Source organism: Dipodomys spectabilis, unplaced genomic scaffold, assembly GCF_019054845.1.
Source record: "Dipodomys spectabilis isolate Male_0828 unplaced genomic scaffold, ASM1905484v1 ptg000221l, whole genome shotgun sequence".
In the NCBI taxonomy this organism is placed as follows: domain Eukaryota; kingdom Metazoa; phylum Chordata; class Mammalia; order Rodentia; family Heteromyidae; genus Dipodomys; species Dipodomys spectabilis.
Window position 1 is genome coordinate 406,115 of NW_024870898.1, and position 20,370 is coordinate 426,484.

Below are 20,370 nucleotides of genomic sequence, written 5' to 3' on the forward strand. Positions count from 1 at the left end.
GACCCTAATTTCTGAAGTAGCTGGGACCGTGGAAAACATCTCTGTACTGGGTAAAGAAGTAGGAGTCGTTGGCACCGGAGCTTGTGGAGGCCCGGGACGCCGGTTGAATGAGGTGGGTTATGAGTTCCCTTCGCACAAGGCCGGGAGACATGGCACCTAGCAGCCAGAGGCCGGAAAGACCTACAGGTCATAAGGAAAAATTCTCTGACATCCCAGACCTAACAGAAGCAGAGGCAGCTCTCCTTTGATGTCCTGAGTAGTGGGTTAACGACCGCCTTTTTTAGACCTGGGAATTGACTATGTCAGTCTCTGAGGAGGCAAATGGAGTAAGGAAGTCCTCCTGCAGGTGATATTTCTGCATCTCTGTGAGACCACCACATTCACAGGCTCTGGGAAACTGACTTAACGGGGAGAAGGCTGTCATGTTGGGGTAAGACATGTGGGCAGGCGTGCGATATTCCTGTCAGGACTATGTCCTCCACTGAACTTCCCGGCATCCCTTGTACCCTCTTAGAGGGAGGAGCTTCCCTAGGGTTAGTTTGGTTACCTCTGGCATAGCACTGGTGGAACCTACACTGTTCCATTTCTCTGGTAGAATTTGTGGAAATGTTTCAGGCTTGGGTGGTTGCCACCTATGACTCAGAAGAACTTTTCTTAAATGCCACTTATGGGGCTTGAAATCAGGGCCTTGAGCACTGTTTCTCAGCATTTTTCCCTCCAGGCCAGCATTCTACTACTTAAACTATAGCTATACTTATGACTTTTGGGTGGTTAATTGGAGGTAAGTCTCACAGGCTTTTATGTTTAGGCTGGCTTTGAACTGTGATCCTCAGATCTTAACCTCCATAGTAGCTAGGATTACAGGCATGAGCCACTACCACAAAGTTGGAAGTACTTTTATGGTTTACCCACAGCAGGTCCACTGTATGAAACTTATATGCTTAGGAAAGAAACAATAGAAGCTCCCTCTCTAGGACCGTGAATACGACAGCAACCAGAAACTACAGTACTTCTCATGCATGGACCGTTTGTTTGCTGAATGCCAAGATACCTAAATCCCCAGGCTCAATACCCTTCTCTCAAAAACCTCTGGAATTTGAATATGCCTACTTGTCACCACTGCTGTGCCTCTTCTCTCATGGTTTCCTGTTCTCTGCTGTAGGTGGCTCGCCCCATTGATTTCAGAGAGAAAACTCTTGGATCTGAAACCTCAGACCCCAGATAAGCAGCAGGTGCAATGGAAATGCCCATGGATTATGCCCCCATGGACTCCTTCTCAAACAGAGGGTTTTCCGTGCTACAGGATAATGAGCGAGGCAGTGAAGTCTCCCGCCAGCTCTTCAGGCAGTTGCAGTACACAGCAGCAGCTGGCCCCCGTGAAACTTTCAGGAAACTGTGGGAGCTCTGCTGTGAATGGCTGAAGCCAAAGATGCATTCTATCGAACAAATCCTGGAGATGCTTGTATTGGAGCAATTCCTAAATATTCTGCCTCCTGATATTGAGACCCGGGTGAGAGCTCATGGCCCACAGACCAAAGAAAGACTTTTTTCCCTGATAGAACACATACAGAGGAAATATGACAAGTCAGAATTCCAGGTGAGATATGTTTGCGGGTATTTCTTTGTAAACCAAAACAGGTACAGAGGCAGCCGTGTCTAGAACAGATATGTTGTGTCTGGGACATTCCACAGCCCCAAACTCCCACCATCCATTTGTTTTCCATTGTCTCTCTTCTGTTGGAATGAGCATGTGTATCAGTGGCTCTCAACCATATCCAACCCTGTCTCCTCTATATTACACACATATTATAATATGCCTTCTACTTTTAGTAGAAGAAATTCATAGTGTAATTCATCTTCTTACATCAAATAAAAGCATTACTATATCCCTTTATGTTTGGCAGGCCAGCTCCAATGCCTATATGTGCCTTATGAATTTGTACTAGTTTTTACCTCACTAAAGATTTGGGTAAAAAAAAAATCTTAGAAGAAGCAAAAGAGATGCCAGTGTAAATGACCCTCTGGTTCAAAATTAGTTACTATTTGGCCCTTTGCACAAACAGCTTGTCCACCCTTCCCTGAGTACAGCCCAGAAAGGACATAAAGTTTGTGAAAACAGCGTATTTCAATCTTACATGCATTTCTGCATAAACATGGTCTGCCTCTATCAGTGGCTCCATGAAGTGTTCAGTGCCTGCATGTCTGCTTGGAGTTATGATGGGCCAGCCAAAATTCACATCAGGGCTCAGGTGCTATAGTAGAGTTGCCACTTATCATATGATTTCTCAAGATGGCAAACAAGTCTTCGTATAAAGAACCAATAAGTAAAATGTTCTTGCTTTGATTTGGACAGGAGAACATTCCTGGGAAACATGTAATACTAAAATGTGCAAAATGTGTTCTAACTCCTCTATGGTATGTCCCTTTTTCCTATGTCAAAGTTTGAGGGGGAGTCCTCATTTGGTGGGTCCTGGAACTACACAACTTTGTGAGAGATGCTGCCATCTCTGACCCTTAGATTCCCATATCCAGAAGAGCCCGTGGGGGCAGGGCTGTGCCCTCTGCTCACGACATGAAGCCTCTGTTTACATAGGCCATGGCTGAACACACAGCTGAAATGCAATGAGGGAACAGGTGTTTTCAGCTGAGGTGGGTGGGGGGAGCACTGTTCTAGAGCTGTTGTGGTTGGTCATGGAAGGTGACAGCCAGGACAGGAGGCTTTCCCAGCATCCTGCCTCCTTAAGGTAGCATGAGTGCATGTGTGGTTCTCTTCCTTTTTCTGTCCTGTTGGTTTTGTTCAGTAAATGAGATTTTATCTTTGAGGGCCTGAACATGTCCTGTCCAGAACAGACCATCAGCCGCTGCTGGCTCCTGAGCACATGAAATGTGGCCAGTGCAGCTTGAAGTCTGCTGTGAGTTTCACGTCCCCTATATGAAGAACGAAAGAAGCAGGTGGAATAGCTCTCTAGTAATTGTATGGATCACATGTGAACATGCTGCTTGTCTGCATATTTTGGAATAACTATGACATGCTATTACAATTGATCTCACCCATATCTTCTTATGCATGATTTCCTGTGACCACTAAAAAATGGATATGTATGGTCTTGGTACTGCTGCTAAACAAAAGCTTATTTCGAGTAACAAAAATTTGTCCTTGCTTCCATTGGGTGTATACTTTGGAGTGATGAGTTCTGGCTTTTTCTCTAGATCGATTTTGATGACATAATCCTTCAAGAGTTTCTGCCCTTGGAAACGGAACTCATGCCGCCAAACTTTCACCCAGAGTCACCTGCACTCCAGGCAAAGGGAACTCACCAGGATTCCCCAGTGCCAGAAGCCTGGAAGCCACAGGCAGGGCCACAGGAGCTGAACTACAGTGTTGGCGCTGAATGCCAGCCCTTTGTGAATCCTGGTAAGGCGAGGGTTTCTTTCTGCCATTGTTCCCCTGACAGCTCTTGGAGATTTTCATTAGGTAGAAACTATGAACTTGCCAGTGGAAAGTCACCACCTGGAAAAACAATATGAGGGTGTGGGGGAAGGTCAGAAAGAAAGGAAAGAGGTAGCACAAGGTGGAGGAAGGAGGAATAATTCTCTCCGGGCACAGTAGAACAGGAAAATGTCCTTTGCATAGAATGGCATTGGGAACTGGTTATTGTTTCTATTCTGGGTGATTTTGCACAATAACATTATTAATTAAAATCTTGAGTGGGAATCTGGGTGCCAAAGGCTCACATCTAATCCTAGCTACTCAGGAAGCTGAGATCTGAGGATTGTGGTTTGAAGTCAGGAGACTTATCTCCAACTAAGCACCCAAAAAAAAGCCATAAGTGGAGTTCTGGCTCAAGTAATAGAGTACTAGTGTTCATCAAAAATAAGGGACAGTGCCCAGGTCCTGAGTTCAAGGACTGGCGTGCACACACACACACACACACACACACACACACACACACACACACACAATCTCCAGTGCGAGATGGTTTCATTTGGATGAGGACTCATTTGTGTACCAAATTTTGAGCACATGATGTGTAATGTTGTGTGTCATAGAACCATTTTTTATGGCATAATGGCCTCATTCAAACTGAATACTTGCATAATGTTGTCTCTTCAGATTCTTGCAAAGAGTCCAGTCACTTACAGAGGATAAAGGTAATATCTCATTAAATCCCAACCTAGAAGAGTGTTTCTCATAGAGTGGTAAGCAGGCCTTCCATGTCAACGTAATTCAGGGTGCATGGGAAATATGCTGTCCAGGTGGGTGTTGCACACACTGAAGTTTGACATTTCACTGTTCCTGACAGGACAAGGTGAATTCAATAAGGAGGAAGTCCAATGGAGAAAGGCAGCTGGATTGACTTAGTCCTACACACTTGGTCAATGTGTTCTGGCACATTAACCAAGAACATAGAATTGAGATAACAAATGAAGATTAATAAAACAGAATTGAACCAAGTATGCCCAAGTTACATAGTAGCACAGGGCCAGGGTTTAGCAACAACGTGCCTTTTCTCATCTTAACAATTATTAAGTCATCTGACATCATGAGCCCCTGGGAAGAACCAGGCTCTGTGCTAGATTTTGGGATTTGGTAGGACTCAAGGCCGAAAAGCATAAGGATTCTCGGGCTAGTGGACAGTTCAGCTATGTCCATAGGAGAGCTTGTCGTATGTGTGAAGTGGGAGGTGCATTGGAGGGTGTGGGATGCTGGGGAGTGCATTGCAGGGCCAGCTCGACAGCTTTATGTGGAGACAGGGGGATGTGGATAAACACAGGATGGACTGCAGGGCTAGTAGTTTGACGGGTACAAGTAAAGATGGGAGAGGACTCTGGGCAGGAGGACCACCATGTGCAAAAACCCGGATTCTAGAGAAAAGAACTTGTGCTGCTCTGAATGGGGGTGGGTGGGGGTGGACAGGAACAGAGCTTCTGTGTTGAGAAGATTGAGAAACGAATGATCTGAAAGTTATTTAACAAGTGTGAAATAGAAGATGATGGACAAGAATATGTGAATGTGGCATCCAGGTCTCTGCCCACATTTCACTGCCGAGCATTGTACTTGTCCAGTTGTAATGAAGTAGGGATGGGCAAGATAGCTCTGCCAAAAGGGATAGGTCCCAGCTTCACCGGATTAACTTTAGATTGGCACACAGAAGTACTGTCTAGTAGATCTTTGGGTTATTTACTTTCCCATAACCCACAACTACACTTTAGCTGCAATCGATTTTAATTTCTTACTGAAGAGTTATTTATTCTAGCAACAGTGTTCCAATTCTCATCGTTACCTCTGAGTCACTTTTTCTTATCAAAGAAGAGTTTTTCTCATTCTTCACACACTGATATAATAGGAGTACTGACCTTGTTTTGACCCTCAGTGTAATAATGTTCATCCCACGATACTTAGGAAATATTCTCTGGTAAATTCTGCTCTTAATCAGTATTGACTGTTGATTCTTCCACACATTAGAGCAAGTGGAAAATCCTGCTATGGAGCACAGGGGGCGGTGGTCTTCATATTGCTTTTGTTTTTAGAGATTAAAAAAGAGAATTCGTCAGAGGCTTTTGGTGAAGCAATCCAAAGTAAGGAGGAAGTAGATGCAGGGAGGCACGTGCGCTAGAAGGGCACCTTCACCTCTGAGATGTCTGTGGTGACTCAAACTCTCCACCCCCCCCCCCCACCCTCCACCCACTTGCTCCTGGCCAGGTCCCGAATTACCGATGTCTGACTGCAGCTTCCCAATGGATAAAGTAGAAGATCAATGGGCAGACGAACTGATGAACTTGCAGACTGGTATGTGAGGCTCAATGTGTGGAAAGAAGGGAAAATGCAGCTTTTATTGTGGACGAGGGTGAGGATTCCACCTTTCCTCTGGGCAGGGGGTATAACTCTTCTTCTTTTTCCGTGAGTCAGAGTGACACCTGCTATTTCTGTTGCTTCTCCTGGGTTGGGATATTGGGAGGGATAAGGAAAAAAAAAACCGATGTGAACATGGAAAAGCCTGAACTGTGCACAGCCATTCTTTTTTGGTTTGTTTCTCTAGACGAGAATCCACATCAGGAACCTGATTTATCAGAAGAACGTGAACAGCAGGAAGCACTGTGCAAAGCACTCCCAAATGAGCTACTGGATGTTTTAGAAATACCTTTGCACACCCCGAGGTCCTGCCTAGAAGAGAACTCCCAGCAGGAGAGGCCTGTGAACCCGGGAGATAGCACGCAGAAGACTCCCATAAGGAAAGCCCACCACTGTGCCCAGTGTGGGAAGTGTTCTGTGTATGCTCATAAGCAACCTGGTAGTCCCGAAGTGATTCGTGCAGAAGAGCTCGTGCACAAGTGTACCCTGTGTGAGGAAGGGTTCTTTCATAGCCCAGACCTAGATGAGCAGGAGGTCACTGGTGTGAAGGCGAGGCACTATCAGTGTCCCAAGTGTGAGGAGACATTCACTCAGCACATTCAACTTACCACACACCAGGCGATGCACATTGAGATGAAGCCCTTCCAGTGCCAGTACTGTAGCAAAAGGTTCCTGCATAGGTCAAGTCTATTGGAACACAGGAAAACTCATACAGGGGAAAAGTCACACGAGTGCCCCACCTGTGGGAAAAAGTTTCTTCGGCGGGCAACACTTAGCCAGCACCAGGTTACACACACTACTGAGCGTCCATTTACCTGTGAATATTGTAAGAAAAGCTACAGGCACAGGTCCAGCCTGCGGTCTCATATAAAAACGCACGCAGGGGAAGTACTGTACAAGTGTAACCTTTGTCTTAAAAGTTTCCTCAACAAAGAGAACATCATCTTGCACCTTGCTGCACACCTTAGAAAGGGACTCCCCGCTACAGGGCAGGAAGCAGGTGCTGCAGGACCTGCCAGTAGCTCCTAAGCCCCTGCCATGGGCTGTCTTGGAAGAACAGCTTTCTTTGAGCTCAGTGCACAGAGGCCTTTTACATTTCATTGTTTTGAAAACTCACCTTCCAAGACATAAAAATTCTAGAGTATTCCCCCTACGCTTGCCATTGTCCTAGATTTGATTTACTGGCATTGGGCAGATCTTATTTAACTGTTGCCATGAAACTGTTTTTGCCCCAATCTAAACCCAATGTAGTTGTAATGAAGCATACAAACTGTGGTGTTCCTCTTAGAGGTGGCGTCTCAATCCCAATAACCATTTGTTCTGCAGATACACAGTGTTTGCACGCATAAAGGTCTAACCTGTGAAAGAAATGCCTCTTGTTGCAGTCCTTCGGGCTCCTTGTTTGAGCAGTGGGACCTTCAGTCATGGACCATGGTGACAAGCACTTTGCTTGACTCCTGCCACAGCACACAGCACAATTACTGGCTTCTGTGAGCCTCTGTGTCATTTGAGACTCAAACGTGGTTCCCTTTTGACATGCGGACCATTTCAAGGAAATAAAGCCCATTCATAAGTAGTATGAAGAGCAGCACACAGCACCTGCCACATAAATACTGTGATCATTTGTCGTGATGTATTGACATGCGGGCCCTGTCCTTGTGTAACTTACTGTAAATTCTAGCTTACTGCATTGCCTACCTTTGCTGTTGATCAAAATAGCAGTTTGGGTTTTGAGATGTGCCTTATGTGTAACTTTGGTCACCTCTATCAATTGGAAGTAATGTTCTTGTTTGTGATTTTGCTGTGATTCCAATGGCACTTCTCACTTTTCCCTCCCCCCGCCCCCGCCCTCTGTTTTTCCCAAAAGGTTGAACCATCCTGACCTTTTTCTATCCATTTTTAATTATACTGCCTTAAAATGAAAAAAAGGAAGTTTTGTCTGTTTCTTTTTGTGTTCATTTTTTATTTTCGTGCAGTCAAATTGGTTGGGTCATGGAAAGCAATGGTGTGAGGTGCGGGGAGAACTTCTAGAGGGTAATCAGCTGGGTTGACATCCTTAGTTTCTGGTGCTCATGCAGCACCAGTGACAGACAGCAAGTTGACTACCGGGCTCCTTAAACACAGTTGACGTTTTTGTTCTCACCCTTATCTTTGTGAAAGTTGTAGGGACCAATTTTCTGGGTTTGTATTTGTGGCAAAATCGAGAGTTTGAATCAAGACCTATTAGCTGTTTCTTGAGTCATACCTCCAGCCATTTTTTTTACTTTCATTGTTTTTTGAATAACGTCCCCCTTTTTTTTCCTGAACTTGGCATTCTTACTTATGCTTGGTGTTTCACTCTGGTGAAAGTGCCACTGAGACACTTTTTTCTTTTCTTTTCTTTTCTTTCTTTCTTTTTTTTTTGGGGGGGGCGGTCCGGTCGTGGGGCCTGAATTCTGGGCCTGGGCGCTGTCCCTCAGCTCTTCAGCTCAAGGCTAGCGCTCTACCACTTGAGCCACAGCGCCACTTCCCGCTTTTTTCTTCTTGCTTATGTGGTACTGAGGAATCGAACCAAGGGCCTCATGCATGCAAGGCAAGCGCTCTATCACTGAGCCACCTTCCCAGCCCCTCTTTTCTTCTTCTTTTTTTTTTTTTTTAAAGTGGGTGAATTTCAGTTTTCACAAACTTTTTTGCCCTTGCCTATCCTAGAATTATGGTTCTTTTGATCACAGCCTGTCAAGTACTAGGATTACAAATGAGAATCATCTGGCAAGACTTAAAGGACAATTTGTTTTGACAGGTACATAGCTTTTAAGCTGACGGTGAAAACAGATGGCTTACTTTCAGGCATAGGAGAACCCTCACCTCCACAAGCTAGGCTGAGAATGCTTACCGTCTAGCTATTCCCTCTCTTCCTGAAAGGAAAGAGAACCCACAGCAGTTCCCGAAAGGTTTTGGCAACCCTGATTAACAGGGTTCTTTCAGAGTGTCTGGAGGTTGTTAATGTAGGAGTTTGGGGGGAGAAAAAGACAGGGAACTCAGGCCATATGTCATTTACCACTAGGTGGCAGAAGAGAGCAGTTGCACTGTCCCTTTCATTTGCTGCCTGCGTGGTAGCTTGGATGGAAACAGCACCTACAGGAAACTGCTTGAACCTTAGTCCTCACCCCTCTCACAGTCATGGCTCCCTTGTGTGAGACAACTATTCTCAAAAGTGCTTAAGCCTGGGTCCAACCCTGATTCTTCTCTAGTCTTCTGCAGCATATATGTTTCTCTCTAGCCTCTAACACTGACAGTACTTCATCCCCACTACTCTAGTGAGAATAACATCTGAGATCAGAGTCCCAAGGAAATTTGAAAAAGTTCGGACGATTTCTTTAAGAGTGACCTTCTGGTTGTAATTGGCATTGCACTGTGTGGATGTGGTTTCTCAGCCATCTTTTCCCAACTAGGTTCCCATCCCAAGATGTTGAGTGTGGACAGCGCGTAGTGGAGGACCATAGGTCTCTCTTTTTGTCTCTGGTGGAAGCGGAGACTTGTCTGCTGTATGACCTGAGACGCTGGTCCACCTGCGTGCTGAGAAGATGTTCCATGCCCCAAGGAACTCAGGAAGAGTAAAGAACTGTGATGGCTATATTTCCACTATGAAGCTGAGCCATGCTTTACTTACTTACCATTCAGACTTCTTCCAAGTGTTTGCCAGTAAGTGTCTCTGATGCCTTAATCCTAAGAGCATTCTGCATAAGCCAAAAGGGTTCTTCATCACTGTGGCATCTGGCAAGAGACAGAAGGCAAAGAAAATTACCCTCTTATAAAGCTAAGATATACACAATAGGCCATGTATGATTGCATTGTTTGGCAAAAAAATTTAAATGCTAAAATACACCAGAACATGAAAACTTATGGACAAGTCTAAGCATTCACAAGTGTGACCAAAAAGGATACTCTTCGGAGAGGAACACAAAAGCTTAATGCCTATGTGCCTCTGATCATATAAAATAATATTTATCAAAATGTGCTCCAGGAAATGGGAACAAGAGATTTTTTTCTTTGATGTTGTTTTTGTTTCCTTTTCGTCTTGTTTATCTGTCTTTGGGAGGGCAAGGAGGGATACAGAAATGGAGGGACAAAGGAAAAAAAATACAGCAGTGCTACTCACTAGACACTAAGTTGAAAATGAACTATGCCACTTGTGGGTGAGGATGGAAGAGAAAAACTGGGAGAAAGCAAAGGAAGGGGTGTCATTGTTCAAAAAGAAATATACTCTTTATGTGACTTCTGTAACTGTTACTCTTCTGTTCATCAACTTTATAATAACAATAAAAAAATTTAAAAATGTTAAGTAATGGTAGCAAGCTGAATATAAGTGATAAAGGCTTAAATTGTGCCCTAACAGTGTCCCAAATGCTTGTTCTCTCTATAAGCTTGAGAATCAGGAGAATCATGGGCAGCTGCTACAGCAACATTATTTTAAGTGTTTGGTCCTGAGGCTCCATATTAGGACTTGGGCACAGTCTTTGTTGTTGTTGTTTTTTGTCCCAGTCCTGGAGCTTGAACTCAGCCTGGGTGCTATTCCTGAGATTCTTTTCATCAAGGCTAGTGCTCTACCACTTGAGCTATAGCTCCACTTCTGTTTTTTTGGATGCTTAATTAGAGATAAGAGTCTCATAGACTTTCCTCACTGGGTTGGCTTCAACTGATGACCCTTAGATCTCAGCCTCCTGAGTAGCTAGGATTACAAGTGTGAGCCACCAGTGCCCAGCTCCCTGAGTCTTTGTGGCTCAAGGCCAGAGCTCTACCACTTGAGCCACAGCTCTACTTCTGTCTTTTTAGTGGTTAATTGGAGGTAAGAATCTCACAGACTTCGGCTTCAACCCGTGATCCTCAGATCTCAGCCTCCTGACTAGCTCAGATTATAGGCGTGGGCCACCAAACGTCCAGCTGCAACAACATTTAAAGGGTCCTGGTAAGGCCTTTGCTTTTACAAATGTAAAGTGCACATATTATGTGATAACTGCTCTTTGGAAGACTACTAGCTATACACATGCATTGCACAGGGCATTATTCTTTCCAGTGAGATGTATAGAATGTGGATCAGTGCCTGATGGAGACACAGCCAGTGGTAATGTGGAGAGTTGTTTTTCTGAGCCTAGTGACAGTCACACTTTATGCTGTGATGGAGACACATAGTGGTTGAGAAACATATGTATGCTTGGAATGACACACATGATCCAGAGTCATTTTACAACCCCAAACCCATATTTTTGAATCCTAACAACTCATGGCTGAGATTTCCATTAGGCTAGCTAGTTCAAGCAAAGTTTGGTAAAATGCATCAAGTGCAGAGCAATGTAACATAAAGAACAAGATCTTTAAAAGAGAAACAATTCCCTGTATGTCTCTTCTATAGGCAATTAGATCAGTGAGGAAATATGAAGGGCTCAAGAAAAGAGCATCTGGATGGCAAGTTTAAGGATATGAGTTTAACCCCAGTATTACCTTAAAAAAAAAGATACCAGTGATCGATGACTATAGGCATTGACTAGTCAATGTGTCCTTGATCTTAGTACCATCTGCAACCCTGTAGAGGTACACTGGATCCTTTCCTGCAAGGATCCTGACTTGCATCTGTAGACTGATGCTGCTATACAAGGAAGCGGGTGGTAACATGAGGCTTTCTGGGCAAGCTTCTCAAAATGGAGACAGAAACTTATCATCAAAGAGCCACAATAGAATCAGATGGCCAGTGACAAACATCCTTTTTTCTTTTTAAACATTTTTATTAAAAAATATTTTTATCAAGCCTGGTGCCTGTGGCTCATGTCTATAAAAACTGGCTTCTCAGGAAGCTGAGGTCTGAGAATTGTGGTTTGAAGCCAGCCTGGGTAGGAAAGTCCATGAGACTCTTATCTCTCATTAAACATCAAAAAGTCAGAAGGAGAGCTGTGGCTCAAGTGGTAGAGTGCTAGCCTTGAGCTCAAAATCTCAGGGACAGTGCCCAGGCCCTGAATTCAAGCCCCAGGACCAATACCCCAAAAAATAGATTTATTATTTTTAAGTAGTTTTATGAAGAGGTTTCAATTCAACATATCAGTTTATTAGTACAATGTATCTTGATCAATGTCACCCCTTTCCATCATTGTCCCCTAAGCTGTATGACAGGGGTAATTATGACCTACTTTCCAGATGAGAAAATGAGGCTTCAGTTAAGTCAGCACCACAAGCCTAAGTACAACTTTATAAACACCAGCAATAGAATTTGAACACACATTTACCTCCTGTTAGTAATTACATTTGTACCCCAGGCCAGGTAAAGCACAAAGTGTTTGGCCTGCTAACAAATTGATTTCCAAAGCAAAGGAATAGTCTCACAATATTTGGATTTCTACAAATTAGTGACAAATGTTGCACCAATTAAATGTGCTCTCTAATTACCCTTTAAAATACAAAACATTGCTGCTAATGTGCTCAATCTTGCTCCAGTTTGGACAATTTTTCATAAATGCTTCTTGCTGCATTCATAAAAATGCAGTTTCTTGCCTGAGGACACACCCCTCCCTGCCACTGGCAATATTGTAGTCAGAGGCTAAAGGTCAGTGTGTCTGTAGGCTATAGGATCTCATGATCCTGTGTGTCACACAGGGCAATGACTCATCCCAGCTCCATCAATATCACCAGCAGCAGTGCTTTGGGCTGAGATGTGAGACTGGGCTCCACTGGGCTCAGAGGCAGACCTCAGGATCCCAGTCTCGGGAGGGAACTGGTACTGAGTTCACTCACTGCCGGTAGGCTCATTTTTTCCCTCCTTAGCTCTCTGCAAGTACAGTATATGATGCATTAACCCAGATGATGTTCTTAACCGCAGATGCTGGGAGAATTTAAGAGAGACACAAAAGGAACTGCAGAGCCACAGACCTGCGTGGGACAGAGATCAGCTTGAGACCGAAGAGCCCTTCCTCTTCTGATCTTGTGAGTACCAAGAGATTGGCCTTATCTCACGAACTCTTCTTTGGAAGTGGGGGGAAAGTGGGGAGGAAATAAGCTCACCATGGGGCAAACTTGGAAGGAAATGAACAGATCTAATAGGAACAGCTCAAACCAGCATGTGGCTGACGGAGATAAATGTGAACGAGTACTTTGCAAACCAGCCACTGTTTCTGACTACTTTAATATTATCTAATTTATGTCACAAAGTAAAAGTGCTGCGGCTTACAGTTTACAAAAGGGGATGTATACAGCAGTTTAGGAACTTGCCCCAATTCACGCAGAGCTGGGATTAGAAATCAGACACTTGCCCCTGAGTTTATGTTCCTATTTACTTCTTTAGCCAATGACTCTGTGTGTGTGTGTGTGTGTGTGTGTGTGTGGTTGCTGGTCCCAAGGCTTGAACTCACAGCCTTGGCACTGTCCCTGAGCCTTTTTGCTCAAGGCTAGCACTTTACCATTTGAGCTACAGCTCTCCATCTAGCTTTTGGAGTCTCATGGACTTTGTTGCCTGGGCTGGCATTGAACCATGATCTTCAGAGCTCAGCCTCCTGAGTAGCTAGGATTAGACAGCAGCCAATTGCCTGGTCCAATTACTTTTTTTTTTTTTTTTTACTAATTTGGACAAATGACAATCTCTGCCGTGCCATTGTACAGCAGAGTTGGTGTTCATAAGTTCAATTAGTTTGTTAGTGGTAAGCAAAGATGAAACATTATATTCATTTATCCAGATGTTTTATCATAACCTCAGACCATTAAGAAGCCATGTATCTAAAGTTGCAGCAGCATTGGTCTGGGAAAGATAATAGGGAGAAAGAAAAATGTCCTTTCTTCTCATCCCATGTGTTTCCTCTAAGCCCCAGGACCTGATTGGTTGAAAGAGTCCTAGTGACCCATAGTAACTCTCAGAATCTTCGTTCCACACACAATGGAAAGATCTAAATTCCAACTACCACCACTTAAGTTACTTCCAATTCAAACCTGAGTGCCGCGAGAGGAAAGTGGTCGGAGAGGAGTAGGTGTCACCTGTCTCTGTACCATCTCTATATCTGTTCTCGAGGCACTCAGCTATGCTGACTTCAGCTTATACAAACTTACTCCACGTTCACTTTGGTGGTAGGAGTTAGAAAAATGTCCTAACAGTATTTACTTTCCACAGGTGCCAGAGCCTAGATCAGAGATTTTGACCTCAAGATTTCATCACCTAGTGAATGCTTTAAGAGCCTTCAGTACCAGGTAGGATTCAATATTCTTAGTCTCTGTGTTAGCCTTGGTCATGATTGGGCAGTTACTATACTTATAATGCACAGTTTGTATCCTGGGATGTTTCACTGCAGAAACTTTGGCTTGTGAGCAGGAATACTTTTCCAGCTCTAGTACCTTCCATGTCTCTTATTGAGAGGAAGTTACTGACAGTATTAAAGGGTAACTCACATGGATAATGTGTGCAGGTAGCTAGGGGTCAGTGGTTAAACATGGCTTTATAATTTTGACTGCTTGTTCTGCTGGAACTAAAATAGTCATTATAAAGAGATGTAGCTTGCACCAGTGGCCAATGTCACATATCAAGTGAGGGAATTGAGGCACAGAAACCTGTGAACAGCACCTAGGCCAGAACATTCTCTCCCTTTTGAGGCTCAGTAATCCAGATGTTTCTCCTACTTAACACAGAACCATAGAAAGACAATGATGCTGTGTTTACTTTTTAAAAAAAGGAAAGCCAGGCACTGGTGGATCACGCCTGTAATCCTAAGTGCCCATGAGGGAGAGGCTGAGGATTGTAGATAGAATCCAGCCCAGTTAGGAAAGTCCATTAATCTCCAATTAATCATCAAGAAGCTGGAAATGAAGCGGTGGCTCAAGTGGTAGAGATCCAGCCTTGAGCAAAAATCTTGGTTTCAAGCCCCAGAACTGACACACACACACACACACACACACACACACACACACACACACACACACACACACACACACAGAAATATTTCTAGTTCAAAGTGATCACCAAACTTATGTGAATGATTTTTTTTAAAGGATAGGAAATATTATGATATACTTTTATTTCCCATTTGATACTAAAGTATCATTATTTTCTATGTAGTAAAATATTTCATCAATTCTTGCCCCAAATTTGATTCAATGTATGAATTCAGTGTAATCTCATTTATGAATGTCAATAGGACTTTGTCATGAAAAAAACATGAGCAGATTAGCAATTAAAAGGAAGAGAAGATGTATAGGGGGATAGCCTTGGTAACTTGACCTACAAGATATGAAAACTTACCCGATAGATTGAATTGAAAATGCATTTGGAGGCCTGGCACTGCTGGTGGCTCACACTTTTCATCCTAGCTACTCAGGAGGCTGAGATCTAAGGATCACAGTTCAAAGCCAGCTTGGACAGCAAAGTCTGTGAGACTTAGTTCCGCTAAACTATCAAAAAAGCCAGGAGTGGAGCTGTGGCCCAAGTGGTAGAGTGCTAGCATTGAGCAAAAGCAGCACAGGGACAGTGCCCAGGCCCTAACTTCAGGGCCCAAGACCAGCACAATCAAATGCATTAGGCAGAGCAAAACAAATTCCAGATACAGACTCATGTCTGTCACTCATTTTGTCAAGATTGACAAAATGAAAGAAATGATAATATTAGTGTTACAAATGTGATGATACTGACATAGCAATCCGTATGATTACAGTAGTATGTTGTCACTGATCTCTGCCTCTACCTTAGATAAAGGGTGATATTTTTTAAAAAACAGTTTTATTGTAATGTACTATGTGATTTTTTTCTTTATTTCTTTGTATGTTCTTCCCCCATGGTATAACCCCTGTTTTCACTGTATTTGATTCTGGTGTCCTGCATCTTGTATATACATTTTTCTAATTTGGGGAGGGGAAGGGAAATAACAAAATTCTGAAATAAGGATACAGGATGACCCATTGTAACAAGGAGATATACAAGACATTATGTTGAAAACAATCTACAACTTTTCGGGGAGGGGTGAAGTTAGGGATATGGGAAGGAAAGGGATGGTAGGGGAAAAATAAAGGAGGGTGTAACAATGCTTGATAGAAAATAGACTCATAACCTTGCTCATGTAACTGTAACCCCTCTCTACAGTATCTTTACAATAAAAGATATTAAATTAAAAATATTTAAAAAGTTTTATTGTAAAGGTGATATACAGAGGGGTTATAGCTATGTAAGTCAGGAGTATATTTCTTTTCTTTTCTTTTTTGCTGGTCCTGGGGCTTGAACTCAGGGCCTGGGCACTGTCCCTGAGCCTCTTTGTGCTCAAGGCTAGAGTTCTACCACTTGAGCCACAGCTCCACTTTTTGCTTCTTGGTGGTTAATTGGAGGTAAGAGTCTCACAGACTTTTCTGTCCAGGCTGACTTCAAACTGCGATCTTCAGATTGCAGCCTCTGGAGGAGCTAGAATTGATTACAGGCATGAGCCACTGGTGCCTGGCTTCTAGTTCAGATTTCTGTATTATTTTACTTCTTTTTCTTTCCATCTGCTTCCATCTTAAGCTTAACTTCCTCAGCTGTAAGAGCTGCCAGCTTCTTCATCTTTGCTTTCTTAACCTTTTCTTTGATGCTTACCATGTCAATTTTAGTTTCAGTAGAAGCTTCCTTTGGTTTCACAACTGGGTTTTCTTTAGGTGGAATAAATGCTTTGTTTCTTTCCTCTTGTCTCTTACTAAGAACTTCTGTTAGTTTAGCCTTTACTGCTTCCATTTTGTCGTTTATTCTGATTTGCCTTCAAAAAGTAATCACTACTAACCAGTTCTTTATCAATCTGGCTTTCTGGCTGGGGTGGTGGGAATGGTGTATACTTCTTTTTAACACTTTTCTTCTTTGGTTCCTTGCGTTTGTTCACATTTTTGTGTTTGAGCTGTGGCAAAAATCTCTTCCAATTTTGTGATCTTTCTAATTCTCATTTATTTATTGTTTATTGTTTATTGTTATAAACTGGATGAATATTCTTCATGGCATCTAGGACTACTTTTTGAACCTCCTTTAAGCCACTGAAAGGTCTGATGGCTGAAACTGTATTTCCTTGAACCATGATGTAACAGTTTGTTAGGAGCTCCAATGCCTTCAATGTAGATCCCATGGCACCAATAAGCCATTGTCTTCTTTTTACAATGCTCTATTTCTTACTGAAGAACCTATTTTAATAATATCATATGCAACATCATCCTGAAGAATTCATACTGCCTGTTCAAATGAAACGCTCCTTGCTAATAGTTTTATTAGGTTTCTGGCTCTAACAATAATGTATGGATCAAAAGTCTTCTTTGTAGTACACACAGTCATACTGCCTTCAGTCAGGTCCAGGGTAGCATTAACATGTTAAAAGTAATGCCATAAGTAAGAGCAAAATCTCAAAGAAATGTACAAAATATGCATCCATGTTCATTCATGACTTTCTGCACCAAAGGCCAACACTCTTTCAAGTAAGCCTCTTTATATTTTGGAAACAAAGTTCCAAAACTGCTTTCCTCCAAAAGTCCTCTGGGGTTGTCTTCTTTAGAAAAAGGGGGTTCCTTCCAACCATCAGGAACAGTAAGGAGTTCTGATTCATCTCTGTTCTGTATCTGGCTTCTGATTTTGAATTTTTTTTTCTGTAGCTCCTTCTGTAGCTCCAGCTGCAGGACTGCCTACCGTGGAGGATGCCATTTTCCTCTTGTCTCTATTTCTTGGAGGTCATTTCAATAAGCATCATGTTATATGATCATATGCCCATAGCTATTGAGCTCTTGTGAACTAAAGGGTGATATTTTCTAGGACCCGTCTATTCTGTACTTTTTCCAATATAGCCTGAAGCATGGCTACAAAATAGCAGAGTTAATCTATTTTTTCCCATGTTTCAGGCCTTGCTTTTTCTTTTCCACTACTGCTGTTATGCTTTGGAATCATTGTAAAATAAAATAAGGCTCACTTGAACACAAGCTGTCAACTATCAGACAGGTCACATGTAATATGCATGCGGATATGCTGGACAAACAATTCATGTGGCTCCCAGGCAGGACAGAGTGAAATGGAGTAAGATTTCAGCATGCTACTTCTGAAGGGTACATACTTTAAAAACTTAGTAACTGTTCATTTTTCAAGTGTTCCTTTAATATATTTTCAGACCACAGTTGACCACTGGTAACATGGCTAAGTGTTTGTGGGAGAGATACTGTACTGCTGATACCAATTGTGGAGGGGGAGGGCAGCAGGGAGAGGACTACGAGGCAGAGGGTCCTTGGTCTACTTGGTTCACCCGATTTCTTCATCTTTTTTAGGCTTGCTTGGTTCTGTTGCCTCCCTGATTACCAGTCATGGACAAAGAACAATCTGCAGTCAACCCCAGAAGACCAAAGCTGACTCCCAGAAGGAAGGCAGATGAATACTTAAAACCCAGCCTAGGTTCCACCAACATGCTAGGTTTCTTAGTAGGCAGACAACTGGGGAGACATAAAGGAGATGTGGATCTGACCAAGTGGCTGTGGATGCTGACCAGAACAGCCCCAGGGTGGAGTTGGCCTTTACCAAAACACCATGTGTCTTACATGTTGATGCCAGTCCAGAATCATGGAAACTCTCCCAAGAAAGATTTGGAATAAAGTTTATCTTTTATGTTAGCCATTGAAATAAAAGCTGTATTTTCAATTTCTTTCAGCTTGTGTGTGTGTGGTTGCCTTTTTTGACATAGTGTTTTGGGGTTCCACTAGACAGGGGCTCACTCAGAAATGATATCCCATGCGGTAACTCAACTGAACACTGCCTCTCTCCCACCAGTAATATGAAAGATAAGTGTATATGCTCAGTTCTGCAGGATTTGGTCACTCAATACCAAAGACCCTTCTCCCTCACCATTCTGGAGAAACAACCATAGTATTCTTCTCCTCAACCTAACTGCCCACCCAGGGGAAAAGATTGTGATGAAGAGCAAACCCAAACTGGGTGTAAGTTCTAGGACACCTGTTAATATCCCACAGGGCCTCTCAGACTTAATTCTTAAAGAAATGTGGCCAGAAAGTGTCAGTACTGGCACCATGTTAAGCAAATGTGTCAGGCAACAGTACATTGAAGAGAATTCCATTGATCAATGTAAAGTCAGCTCAGAGTCAAGAAGACTTATGAGATGCCTCCCATTCAAAAAGTGCTATTCCCTAGCCAGGTGCCGGTGGCTCACACCTGTAATCCTAGGTACTCAGGAGGCTGAGATCTGAGGATTGTGGTTCAAAGCCAGCTAGAGCAGCACAGTCTGTGAGACTCATATACACAATTAATCACAGGAAAAGCCAGAAGTGGATCTGTGGCTCAAGTAGTAAAGTGCTTACCTTAAGCAAAAGGAGCCCAGGGACAGTGCCCAGATCCAGATTTCAAGCCCTAGGACAGGTTAAAAAAGTTCTGAGCAAGTCACATATTTACTTTCAGGAACTTGAACCAGGCTCGTGTATGGAACTGGGTGAGAAGACCTGAGTGTTAATGCAGATGAGAGGAAAAAGTGAGCTGCTGGGCACCTAGTCCTAGCTACTCAGGAAGCTGAGATCCGAGGATCACAGTTCAAAGCCAGCCCAGGCAGGAAAGCCCATGAGACCTAGCTCCAATTAACTACCAAAAGGCTGTAAGTGGAGCTGTGGTTCAAGTGGTAGAGCTCTATTCTTGAGCACAAAAACTCAAGGACAGTCCCTAGGCTCTGAGTTTAAGCCCCAGAACTGGCAGACACACAAAAAGAGCTAAGAGGTAGAACAACAGGGGTTAATGGCAAGACCAAGTGATGAGAAAGATGGGAAGTTCATGAGGTCCCACTGTGAAAGTAATCACAATCTCCAACCATTACTCTTGTCCTTTGAAGAGAGATGCAAAACAAGTCCCACAGCTTCCCTCTCCTCCCCAATATTCTACATCCTTTCCACCTCTACAGAGTTTCTACACCTACTTCCTGAGCCTTCTCCCATTCCTCCATCTTCAGAGCTGTTACTTTTTTCCCATCAGCCTGAACAATTTAGCTGCTCTTTGTCCTTTCTACCATTCTCTCTATTCATATTTCCCTTGCCATCGATATTCTAATTTCACAGTGTCAAATATAACCCCTACTGTGTCCTCAGACACACAAGTAAAATTGAGGGGACAGAGGAAACAGTGTCATCTTATACTTCTGTGCCCATGACCACTTGCTAGCCATGTGCCAACACTTCATGGCTCTGAGGCGAAAAGCCAAAGGAGGAAGAACTAAAGTTGAAATAGCAGGAATGCTTCCAGAGAATTAGCCTCCCTCATACCATGACATCCTAGGGCAGAGAGGATTGAACATGGAGAACACCAGGAAGCAACCAGAAGAAATCTTACAACAGTCACACTGATAGGAAATAGCAAGCAGAGGTAGGTGCTGAATGGTAGCTACAGGAGGCCCAGCAACATGGAGAATATATTAGGGCTTCACATTAGTACAGCAGGATGCTTGGGTGGACTCACCTAGTCTCATCAGCTTAGCTGAGCCCTCAGAACAGTTGGGAGCAACAATTTTGTACTGCACTTCCTATCCTTCCATAAAAGACTC

At 43.2% G+C, this 20,370-nt stretch overlaps 1 protein-coding gene, 1 long non-coding RNA gene and 1 pseudogene across 3 annotated transcripts in view; 2 read left to right on the forward strand and 1 right to left on the reverse strand.

Moving 5' to 3' along the window:
* Positions 1-7,736, forward strand: part of Znf75d (zinc finger protein 75D) — a 49,135-nt gene extending 41,399 nt beyond the window's left edge. The window contains exons 2-5 of one of the 2 annotated variants that reach the window (XM_042697534.1): positions 1,163-1,597; positions 3,211-3,415; positions 5,705-5,791; positions 6,042-7,736. In XM_042697534.1, the coding sequence (XP_042553468.1) occupies positions 1,238-1,597; positions 3,211-3,415; positions 5,705-5,791; positions 6,042-6,883 (1,494 nt within the window). In that variant the 5' untranslated portion in view covers positions 1,163-1,237 and the 3' untranslated portion in view covers positions 6,884-7,736. The remainder of the gene's footprint in view (positions 1-1,162; positions 1,598-3,210; positions 3,416-5,704; positions 5,792-6,041) is intronic. The other variant, XM_042697535.1, reaches the window with a different exon arrangement.
* A 4,790-nt stretch (positions 7,737-12,526) lies between these two features.
* On the forward strand, positions 12,527-14,054 carry LOC122123127. Its single transcript, XR_006150323.1, has 3 exons — positions 12,527-12,618; positions 12,699-12,802; positions 13,977-14,054. It is a non-coding gene; the product is annotated as an uncharacterized LOC122123127 (long non-coding RNA).
* Positions 14,055-16,248: 2,194 nt separating this feature from the next.
* Positions 16,249-17,495, reverse strand: LOC122123131 (annotated as a pseudogene).
* Positions 17,496-20,370: the final 2,875 nt, after the last annotated feature.